This window comes from Ursus maritimus, unplaced genomic scaffold, assembly GCF_017311325.1.
Source record: "Ursus maritimus isolate PB19 unplaced genomic scaffold, ASM1731132v1 scaffold_26, whole genome shotgun sequence".
Lineage (NCBI taxonomy): Eukaryota > Metazoa > Chordata > Mammalia > Carnivora > Ursidae > Ursus > Ursus maritimus.
Window position 1 is genome coordinate 42,952,451 of NW_024425119.1, and position 11,477 is coordinate 42,963,927.

The window sequence follows — 11,477 nt, forward strand, 5'->3', positions numbered from 1 at the left end:
AGAAATTAAAATCTCTGGGGGCGCCTGGGTGGCACGGTCATTAAGCGTCTGCCTTCGGCTCAGGGCGTGATCCCGGTGTTCTGGGATCGAGCCCCACATCAGGCTCCTCTGCTATGAGCCTGCTTCTCCCTCTCCCACTCCCCCTGCTTGTGTTCCCTCTCTCACTGGCTGGCTCTGTCAAATAAATAAATAAAATCTTTAAAAAAAAAAAAAAGAAATTAAAATCTCTGCCCAAGGCCACATAGCTAGCAACTGGCTGGTACGGGGTTTGCATCCAGGGCTGCCTGCTTCTCGAGTTCTCTCCACTTCTTCATACAGGAACAGGATAGGAAAGGAAGAAATATGGAGGCAGCAAGTACTGGGAAGGGGGTTGTTAGGGACTATGGGCACTGATTTTGAAAACCCAGTGCCCGTTCTATCATGCTGGGTGCTGAACTCCGTAGGCTCTGGAGCCGAACTGCCGAGCTCCAATCCCAGCTCTCTCGTGCCAGCAGTGGGAGCTTAGGGTAGTAGAAGGCTTAGCCTTCCTGTGGCTTCATCTCATCGGTCCAGTGGAACCAAGGATTGCTGTGAGAATTAAATGAGATCATTCACACAGATTGCTTCCAAGAGAACCTGGAACAACCTCAGGGCTTGAGAATAGACTCAGTGGCTGAGAAGGACAAGGTGAGAAGCGGAGAGGCTGAGAAAGTCAAGGTCCGGTCAGCTGGGAAGTTGGAGACAGACACAGGGCCAGGCTCAGGGAATGAGACTGGGGTGGGGGGGGGAGGTCACTGTGCCAAGAAGGCGGTGGTGGGGACTGGAAAAGGTGCAGAGGAGGTGAATGGGAGAAGCCGGGGGTGCGGTCCCGGCCACTGGAGCCGGGGCGAGGACGAAGCCTGGGACGGAGAAGGAGGTGTGGAAAATACCCGGCCCCCGGCCCACGCCTGACCACAGGGAGCTTTGAGAAGGAGCTGGACCAGAGATCTGTGTTCACAGGTCGGCGTCCTCTGCCAGAGAGACCCTCGGTGCCGCAGGGACGACGTGCCAGCACACCGAGGCAAGGGCCTACCTCTCAGTGGCGGTGCGGTGAGCGGAGTCACTGGGACAGGGGGCTCCTTCCCCAGGGGGTCCTCTAAAGTGCACCTCAGCCTACCAGACCTTGTACCCCTCCCCCACCAGCAGGGGTTACCATGGCAGTGACCCCTCCTTCCCCAGGAGCTCCGTGGTTTCCTCCATAGTTTCTTTCACTTTCTTCTTCTGCTTTCCCCACTCCTTCCCTACTCCCACACCCTCCACCTCTGTCCCATATGCACAGGTCATCGTGAAGAAAGCCAGGCACAAGGTAGGCAGGGCACTGTCCCAGGCAGGAAGGTGGGCCACGGGGGGCTGGGGGGCTATTGCAGAGGTAAGGAGAGAGAGTAGGACAGAAGGAAGCAGTGGGGTCGTGAGGTGAAGCGGGGTCAGAAGGGGCAACAGGAGTGAGTTCTAAGGTGACAGTGGGGTCACGGAGTGGGGTAAAGAGAGCGTTGGTGTAAACCAGCAACACTGTAACTTCGATTCTGGCTGCGGTTCTTCTCTTCCGGGGCCAGAGACCCTCGTGAGAACCAAGGCAGCTTCGGTGAATGCCCTCCCCAGAGAAGGGCAGAAATGCACATATACATAACCGGGCTGTGGGGACAGCTTAAAGACCTCTGGGCCCGTTCACACCTTCCCAGAGGTCCACAGGATCCAATCTCAGAACCCACACCTCGTGGCTGTGGGAGGCCCAGACGCCCAGGCTAAGCCCCCGTGGGCTCCCTTTCCCTCAGCCTCCCACCACGCCCATCCAGGCACATCTCATCCAACTTCCTTGGTTTCCCTTAAGAAAGCTGCAAAGTCCAGCAAGTGAGCTCACCTACCTCCCCCAGCCCCTCTCCAGGATGGCTGGTCTCATTTCCCTCACCACCTCCCAGAGGGAGCCACATGCCATGAGTTTCCATGACTTTATTTTGCAAAAATAGAAAACTCAGCAATATGCGATACAGCGGGGTGGAGGGGAGATGGGAGATGTAAACAGAAGGGAGGGGACAGCACCCTGACCCCCCCAGAGAAAAAGGGGAGCCAGTGGGAATCTTATTTGGCAGCTAAATACAAACTGGGGATTGGAGGAAGAAGGGAGGGGTTACAGGGGCCCTGGGCTCCCCCTCCCAAGACCCCTGGAGGAAGGGGTCAAGTCCAGGGTGTAAACAAAAGCTAATAAATAAATAGAGGTTTCCTCTGGGTCAGGGAAGGATCAGCTAAGCAGCGCCCACCCCCCCCTCCCTGGGCCAAGCTGCTTTGGAGATCAAGGGGAGGGAAGGCACTAGGGAGAGAGGGATCCCCTGGCCCCTCTGTAGTGTAGAAGGGTCCCTGCCCCGGTGGCTGAGATGGGAGGCAGGGGAAGCCCAAGGCACATGTCGGGGCTGGGGGAGGGGCTTGTAACGGAGGGCACAAGGTCAACTCTGGGCCCAAGCAAAGAGGTGCCGAATGGACCTGCATCTGTCCCTTTCACCCTCTGGCCCCCACAGAAATGGAGGGCCCAGCCTGCCCCAACCTGACCTGGCATGAGGCTGGGGCACCGAGGGCAGCGTGCACCTGGCAGGTGCATTACGCAGCATGAGGCACCAAGGGCAGGGGTAAGAGGGTGGGCTCAGCCCTCCCCCTATGCCCCCTTTTTGGTCTCTAGTGTTCCTGTTTGCTCCCAGAGGCCTAAGCACCTGGCAGAGGAAGGGGCTGTGGAACTGGCAGGGTCTTCCTCCTGCCCTGGGGAGCCTGGGACCCTGGTGTCTGAGGGGCAGTGCTGAGATTTTAGAGTCCAAACCGAGGCTCACCCCTCTGCCCTCTCTCCTGGTGGGAACAGGGCAGGCCCCCGAGACTGGAGAAGGAGCCAGTTAGAGCAGAAAGGGGATGAACACAGAGGCACCCCAGGAAACTTTGGCAAAAACAAGGAGCTCATTGGAAGGGGTGGAGAGAGGGCAGAGCAGGTCCTCCCCCAGTCACCGGCAGTGTCTGGGAGATGGTCAGTCTGCTGCCTGGAGCCCCAACCCCCACGGCAGGGGAGTCAAGGGCCCTGGTCAGGCTGGGGACTGCAGCCCCCTTTGCCCTGGCCCCGGGGAACCTCATCCTCGCTAGAGGCCTTGGGGTGGGGGCCAGCCTGCGAGGAGTCGTCCTCAAACATTTCGGGGTTCTCCAGCATCTCTCGGATCAGGGGAGGCATCGGGCCTGGAATCTCCATCTTCAGGGTAATGGCCCTTTCTGCTCCTGTAACACACGGACAAAGAGGTTCGGAGGAGTGGAGGCCCATGCCCCTCAAGGCCACCTCCCTAACCTTTCCTTTCGGGGGCTCCCAGCACAAGCCTGCCACCTCTCTGTCCCAGCTCACCCTCTCCCTCCTCCAGGGCTCCTGGGGGGCCATTCCTCGGCCTGCAGCTCCCACCTGCCTTCTCTGCCAAGTCTGCTGCCCACTCATCCCATTCTTTAGGCTCCAACATCCACACCCGGCCCAGCTGTCAGTCGAATCCCCCAGGCACTCCACCTTCCTACGTCCACAGCTGGCCAATTGTTCCTAGGCCGTTTCGTACTAAGCTTTATAATGACAGCTAATACTTACTGAAGCCCTGCTATCTGCCAAGCATCCTTCTGAATCATCCCTGTCCGACAGAACTTTCTGGATGATGGAACTGTCTGCTTCGTCCAGTACGGCCCTCACTAGCTCCTACGCACTTGAGATGTGGCTACGGCCACTGAGGAATTGCATTTTTAATTCACAGCAGTTCTAAGCCCGCTGTGTTAACGCGCTTACTCCTCACAATAACCGAGAGGGTGAGTCTCCGTACAGCCCAGCCGGCCAACAGGAAAACAAGGTACAACAAGTGAGAGAATTTGCCCGAAGTCTCCCCACTAGCATGCAGCAGCGCCAGGACTCCAGCGCAGAGCACCTGACCGTCCGCTGCGGTCTCTGCCTGTCTGCCCGCCTGCCCAAGAGGCCGGCCCGGGAACGGAGCGGAGGCCCTCACGACTGACCCTTGGTGCTGATGCCCCGGAGGTCAGTGATCTTCATGAGCATCCGCGGGAACATGTAGGGCTGGCTGGGCCGCCGGCGGCGGGCGTATAGCCTCAGGGCCTCGAGCAGCGGCTCCTGCAGCTTGTCCACCTTTTCGGGTTCCTCCAGGTCCATGCGGTCTACGGGAACAAGCACAGGCAGTGAGAGAGGAAGAGATGGGAGAGTGACAGTGACAGGTGGCCCAGCCCCAACTGGCCCTGCCGTACGGCCCCCCCAGGGCCCCCACTCTGTCCCATCAGCCCTTTGCCTATTGTTCCTGAGCCTACCCAGACCCCCTCCCCTGCTCCGAGGCCCGACAGACCCCTATCTCAGCACTGAGTTATCTGGGATCTCCTCAGCTCTCTCTGGCTCTGCTCTCCTTTCTGCCTGTGGCCCAGGCAGGGCTGCTGGGGAGCCTGTACTGGCTCTGAGAAGTCTCTGGATGGGGCAGGTGCAACCATGCCCCCCAGGGGGGGGGCGGGGGGGCGCGAGGGGGGGGGCGCGAGGGGGGCGGGGACAAGGTCTCCTGCCGGGTCAGAGATCAGGTAGGGGGTGTGGTGGGAGAGGAGCCCGAGTCGACACCAGGGGGCGCCCGCACCTCCGCAGATGAGGCAGATGGCACTGAGCAGCCCTGTCTCGGTGTCATCCATCTCCAGCGGCAGGAGCTGCCCAGCAAAGGCAAAGACGAGGTCTGTGAGGGGCCCAAAGCCGGCATTGTGCATCTGGGTCCGGTTCAGGGTCAGCCCATCGGAGAAGGTCATGGTGTCCTGCTCTGGGGTGTACCTTGTGCAGATCCGCAGCATCTGGAGGGTGGGCAAGGGGAAGGGTTAGGGCTGTGTCTGGGGAGGGCACATCTCGGGTTCGGAGAAGAGGCGATGAGGAGCACACGGAGCGTGAGGGTTAGATCCAGAAGCAGGGCAACGTGCAGCAGGTGCAGGGAGGGAGGCAGAGGCGGAGAACCTAACGCTGGCGAGGGGAGAGAGGTCAGGACGCAGGGCACCCAGAAGTGCAGGATCAGGACTTGGGGAAGGCGATCTGGGGAGTCTCAGATTGGAGATGGGGGCGGGGGAGGATAATGAGTTCTTTGTGTGGACCAACTCCTTGGCCTCACACGAGGGTCGGGCTGTGGCGGGTGGCAGGCCACCAGGCTTAACTTACCAGGATGTCCAGGCAGGCGGCCTTGAGCAGAGTGATCTGGTCGGCAATGCTGAGCCCCGTAAAGCCGGGCAGCCGCTTGGCAAACTCCACGATCTTGATGATGCACTTGGTGGCCAGCTCGCTGAACTTGTCCCAGAGCCCCAGATCCAGCTGCACCCGGTGGTCTGCGCTGGAGTTCTACAGGGGGGGCAGGTGGGAACGCAAGCTAAGGCTCGCCCTGGGCGCTGTCTTCTTTCTGCCGAAACCCCAAGCTCCCCCTCTGCATTGTTGCCCTTCCTTGTCCTCGGCACCAGACCGTGACCTCAACACAACCCCTACCTAGTCCCCAAAGCGAATGGTCCCCTGCCCTCCCTGGACTCACCGTGGTATATTTGCCCAGCTGGCAGAGTGAGGGGAAGGTCTCCTGATGAGCTTTGCTGACCTTGGTGATGAGCTCTTCTAACTGAGGGCTCAGCTCGTAGCTGTCAAGTGACCCCTCTTCCTTCACCTCTTTCTTCTTCTTGTTCCGGTCATTCCGCACAGCTTGGGGAAGAAGGCACACAGACAGGGTCAAGACCCTCAGAACCTCCCACTAGGTATCCCCTTTCACCCTAATTATCATGTATTCAGTCCTTATCATGAACATCTGTTCCCTGGGACCCTAATCGCTGCCTCAGTTTCCCTAGCTCCTACATTAGCCTCCCATTCCCAGGCTGGCTCTCAGCCCCACCCAGGGCCTGCAGCCCCGGCTCCATCCTGCCCTTCCTGTCACCCTGCAGGAGCTGAGGGGGGGGCAGGATATGCAGGCGGCAGGATATCCACTTATAGCCTTGGCAGCACAATGGCGCAGGGGAGGGGGGGACACCCCAGATCCACCTCAGGCTCAGTCTTGGGAGCAGGGGAGGGGACTGGCAAGCACCCCCAGTCACAACCAGGGCAAAGTGAGCCAGTAACCCCCATTCACTCATTCAGAGGAAGGATTAAGCTCTGAGAGGGGAGAATGGCAAGGGCTGGGGACTCCTGGGCGAATGGCACTAATCAAACAGGACTGGCCAGGGAGGAGGCAGCACCCCAGGGAAGCCAGGTCTCAGAGGTCAAGGAAGTGGCGGTGGCCAGCGGGGAGAGGGTAGCAATGGCAGAGTAGGACAGGAGCGCTCTTGCTCGGGCCAGGGCTAGGGGCCTATACCTTCTTTGGACATGCCCACTTCGAAGCACTTCTGTAGCCGGCAGTACTGACAGCGATTCCGGGTCACCTTGTTAATGATACAGTTTTTGTCCCGGTGACATGTGTACACCATGTTCTTCTGGATGCTGCGGCGGAAGAAGCCCTGGAGTTGGGGGTGGGGGTGGGCAGTGAAGCAGGATGCAGGATGCTGGGAGTACCAGCCTCTCGCGGGCCTTGAGGATGGCCCCAGGCCCGAGACAGTCTGTGAGCCAAGTCTGTGCAAAGCGGCCCCTCCCGCTCCACAGGAAGAGCCACTCACACACAGTATCTCGTCCCTCTGGTCTGGACCCGAGGCCCAACGCACCCACCCCCACGACTCACACACCTTGCAGCCTTCACAGGAGCTGACCCCATAGTGGTAGCCAGAGGACTTGTCATTGCACACGAAGCATGGCTTGTAGACCCGAGGAGGTGGAGGGGGTGAGGGCGAGCTGGGCACCATCTCCTCTGAGCTAGTGCTCTGCGTCTCCACCGCTGGGGGGAAAGCAGTGACATGAGGGTCGGGGAGAAGGGCCCCAGTTCTTCAGGCATCCTCACTATACATGCACACCCCATTCCCACCTCTCCCTCCGGCTCAGCGGTGACAACACCATCCACGCCACCGTGACTTCAAGTCCCAAAGACCATGTACAGCCCCAGAGCAAACACTTCCAGGAAACCACTATTCGCGCACCTCCTGCAAGTCTGGCCGCCTCCCTGCACAGAAGCGCCAGCCCGGCCCTCATGACACGGCTCAGTTCCCCAAATTCCAGGCCAAGGCCATTCTGGCAGTTAACTTCGCTGGGCCTCAGTTTCTCCAGCTATAAAGTGGGCAGGTGGAGGGGTTATGGGCTGCGGCTCTGCACTCTTTAGTCACCGTCTGGCACGTCGGTCCACCTCGTCCCGTAGTCTACTTCCCACCATCCTCCACCTCATGAGGCAAGAGATCCGGGGCCCAGTAGGCAAGTACCCGCCACCTGCAGCTAGCGCCTGGCTCAATGACCTGCTGGGGTACTCAGTAGGTCAAAGAGGACCTCATTTTCTCTCAAGTAGTACAGGGTGGATAACCCTCCCGCTTTTCCCTCTCTTACTGCACCCCACTCCACCCCCAAATAACTGCCAGTGTCCTTTTTCCCAGCAACCATGAGGCAGTGGAGCAACTGGGACACAGGTATCAAGAAAGTAGGTTAGAAGATACGCAATAGCCTTATTCGACCCCTGAAGGAACTGAGGCCAAGAGAGGGAAGTGGCCAACACTACCAGTCGATGGTCGAGCCAAGACTCTCAGGTCCTCTGACCAGATCTACGTGGCCCCGCAGGGACTCAAGAGAAGTTGCCAAAGGAGGGACTGAGGTATTTTCTCAGATTCTCAGGTCCAGAAGCAGTTGGGGGTGTAAGCAAAGCAGCAGAAGTCAGGTGACAGTGGGTAAACAGGGCTCATGGGGGGAGGGGAGCTATCTCTGGACCCTCTCTGAGCCTGTGTCCCCACTCCTCAGCTTCCCGCACAAATACCCAATTGCAGCTCCAAGGGGGTCTCAGCCCATGCCACACAGAGTGGTGTGGCCGGGAGGACCCCCTCTGTTCAGCAGGCTCCTCGGTAGACCCGTTTTGATTTTGCAGGTTTTTTGGGGTCTGTAGTTGATCTTCAGAGGCTGGAAAAATCTCTAAATTATTCAACCTGTCGGACCCGTTGCCCAAACCTAGAGGGCCCAAGCTAACGCAAGGAAACGCTAAGACCCTCCCTGAGGAGTGTCCCACGCACCCACCTCACCAGCACCTTCTTCCTTCTAACCCGCCGCAGCCCACCTGGCCAAAATCCGCCCCATGCCGCCAGCAGGGCAGAAGGAATGCCCAGGATGCCGGGGTTCCGGCCTAGCTCCACCCACCCCCCAGGAGGGAAGCCCTCCCCACCCCCAACACACAGACACCATTAGCATAAGAATCCTGCCGGAGTGAGATTCCCCAATTGGAAACGGACAGAGAAGAGGGGAGGAAAGAAGGTGCCTGGCGGCTATTCAGGACCAGGGGCGGGAGACTCCAGGAGGGGCTGGCGCTGAGAGAACTGGGGCGGGCTGGAATGCCTTTCAGGACCCCTCCTGGCGTCCTAGGAGGGCACAAGTGCTGCCCACAGGCCAGCGCGTGGGGTGGTGCTCACGCCGGCGCTGACGCCCGCCCTGCCCGCAGAGCGCTGCCTCATTTCCTCTCTTGCGAAAGGGCCTGGGTGCGGTCAGACTGGCATGGGGCAGTGCCAGGCAATTACAAGGCTGGGGGCCGTAGGGAGACGGGCCTGGGGGACAGCTTTTCCTGTCTAAGTGGTACCGTCGCCCCTTCTGGGCACCCCTCTGGCACAAGCCCGCCCCCTGAAGCCTAGAGGGCAGCCCAGCAGCTCCGGACAATCTGGGGGCGAAGGGCACAAGAAGGCTAATTGGCTCAAGCCTGCTCACATTCCCTTCTCAGCCCTGGGCCGGGACCCCACCATCGGGATGCTGCTCCCAGGCCAGGCAGGGGCCCCTGCTGGGGAGGAGGGGGTGGGCTCTAGGTTTTTCTCCTTTTAAAGCCCAAATTGCTGAAATTGAGGAAATTCCTGGCCAGGCTGAGCGGAGCTTCAAACAAACTCTTTATAACCGGCTGTAAACGCTCCCAGCTGCGAGGCACAGGGCTGAGAAGCCCAGACTCACAATCTGACACACACCTCTTCGGAGACACCCTCGCACGTCGACAACACCACAGCAGGGCACCAAGGCCGCCGACGTACCACCAATGGGCCCCTCTACCCCAGCTGGCCCCCGGCACCGAAGAACACTCCCTGTCGCCACACGGTGGAGGGGAACGCACACGCCGGGAAGCTGCCCCACGACCTCCACCCTCACGTTAGCGAGAGAGCAGCTCGGACGCCAGACGAACACCGGCCGCCAGCGCAGCGCCAGGGCCCCCGCAAACCCCCACCAACACACCCATGTGGCCCTCTCCTCAAGGCACCTCTTTTCTCCCCCGATGGAGACACAGGTCAAAACCACGTTCCCTCTGCAAGTGTGTGGAGCCGGCCTGAAGCCCACCAAGACCCCAGAGGCCAAAATGATTGGTCCAAATTGAAATGCAAAAGGCATATTGCCAGCCAAGTCCCTGAGACTGCCAAGCTCCTGAAAAAAGGACCCAGCCCCCACAAAAAGCCCTCCTGGGAAAGTCTCTCCACCTCAGCACCCCTCCCAACATGCCCCAATTCCCCTTCCTATTGGGCAGCGAAAGGAAGGCTAAGAATTCACCAGGATTTGGTGCAAAGTAATAACAGTTCCATGCTTTCTCCACCCTATAAATGCCACACTTTTCATTCTTGCCCCACCCCACCCCAAAGTACGGTCTCCTGTTTGCCACCTCCCTCCTCCAATCTGAGCAGCACTGCCGTGGAACCAAAAGACCCCCCCCCAAAAAAAAAAAAAGAAAAAAGAAGAAAAAAAAAGAAAGAAAAAAGAAACTAAGAAAGGAAAAAGAACAGTAAAGAAAAAAAGGAAAGAAAAAGAAAAAAAAAAGCCGAAGTCTCGTAAACAGCGCAGCCGAGTGCCAAGGAGCGAGGCGCGTTGGCGGGGGCTCGGTGACCCCGCGCGCGCACTCCCCCAGCGCCCTCCGCCCCGCCCGCCGCCCGCCCCTTCCCAGCTGCCCCCAAGCCCCTTGCCCCGGCGTCCGCACCGGGCTACCCGCGCGCTTCCAGCCCCGGGTAAATTTGGGGGGTGTTCGAGGCTCCCCTCCCGGCTCCTCCCCACACCCCACCCCCGCCAGGCACTTCGGCCCAGGCTTCAAAGCCGCCTCTCATCTGGACTTCATTTTTACTGCCTCTCAGTCCCCAGCTTTTTATTACCGCTCTGGAAAGGGGTTCCAGGGCCCCAGGCCTGGCATCTCCCATTTCACAGAGAGGGGAAGATGGATATTTGGGGAGCCAGTAGTCCTACTCTCCCTGCCGCTGCCTCCTCCAGGCCACCCCCCACCATAAACAGACTTTGCCGTAAACTTTTCGCTTCCTACTGAAGTTGTGTGCGTCGAAGCCATAGGAAAAAGTCATCTCTCTGCATACAAGCCTATACACATTTCCAAACGTTGCTTTTTAAGGTGGGGGAGGGGCGCCAGAGCTCAGCCTTCTGCCTGTTGTGTGCACAACCCGGTCCACCCCGCACGAAGAACACACAGGATGCACGCTCGAACACGACACTTTCCAAAACCGCCCCCGCAGCCACGCAGGGGCACACGCCTTCCCGGCCTCACGCCACAAACATCCCCGCGCAAGGGCCGTGCGGACCTGCCAACGCTGTCGGAGGGCGACACGGCGTGGAGAGACCCCCTACACTCACGCCCTCACCGCCTACGTAAGGCGCTGCACACTCCAGGGATTCACACGCTCTGCAAATATTTTTTACGCTCCCAACTTCCCACATGGAGTCTACAAACGCCACCCACGGTCCTCGGTGCCTTATCCCTCCGGGGCCACGGACCTGCGGGCACAAGCTACCAATAACCCCTCGGTCTCTCCCTATCCCCAGAAATTCTGGAGTGGCATCACCCGCAGCTCCTCGCTAAACACCCACCATAAAAACCACACACTCTCCAAACAGTACGGCACACACCCAAAGGAGTCGCTGAGGTCCCCACGTTTAAAGGGCCAGTACCTCTCTTTCCTACACAGCCGCCCCTCACATAGAGAGGGTGAGAATCTCCGCTTGCATCCCAGTTCCACCTTTTACACACGGAAAGAGTGAGCCGCTGCCTCTCCTGCACCCCGCACCCCACCCCTGAGCTCTGGTACCTACATTGCAGACTGGCGGGTTGAGGCCAGGCAAAAGACTCAAATCCGGCGAAACAGGAGCTGCCCGTGGCTCTGCGCAGCAAGCCGGCCCCGGGCCCGGACGCCCCGTACAGCCGTCGCGGACCCGGGGCAAACGTTTCCATGCAGTCGTACATCGCGACCCGGCTTGGAGGGAAGCTGGGTGCTAGGAACACCAAGGACCCGCAGCCGATTCCCCCTCCTCCCCCGGCGGCGCCCCGCTCCTGGAGGGGGGGAGGGGGAGGGCTAGCATAGGGCGCCAGGCTGCATGGGGGGTAAGGGGT

General features: G+C 59.6%; 1 protein-coding gene across 3 annotated transcripts in view; it reads right to left on the minus strand.

Annotated features, from left to right (window-relative positions):
- Positions 1-1,950: 1,950 nt before the first annotated feature.
- The window catches only part of RARG (retinoic acid receptor gamma), a 21,307-nt gene continuing 11,780 nt past the window's right edge, over positions 1,951-11,477 (minus strand). For 2 of the 3 annotated variants that reach the window (XM_008704631.2, XM_040642527.1), the window contains 7 exons: positions 6,730-6,878; positions 6,366-6,507; positions 5,562-5,722; positions 5,201-5,377; positions 4,641-4,845; positions 4,024-4,182; positions 1,951-3,261 (listed from right to left, as the gene is read on the minus strand). In XM_008704631.2, coding sequence (XP_008702853.1) covers positions 3,062-3,261; positions 4,024-4,182; positions 4,641-4,845; positions 5,201-5,377; positions 5,562-5,722; positions 6,366-6,507; positions 6,730-6,878 — 1,193 coding nt within the window. In that variant the 3' untranslated portion in view covers positions 1,951-3,061. Of the gene's footprint in view, positions 3,262-4,023; positions 4,183-4,640; positions 4,846-5,200; positions 5,378-5,561; positions 5,723-6,365; positions 6,508-6,729; positions 6,879-11,179; positions 11,472-11,477 lie in introns of those variants that run through there. The other variant, XM_040642526.1, reaches the window with a different exon arrangement.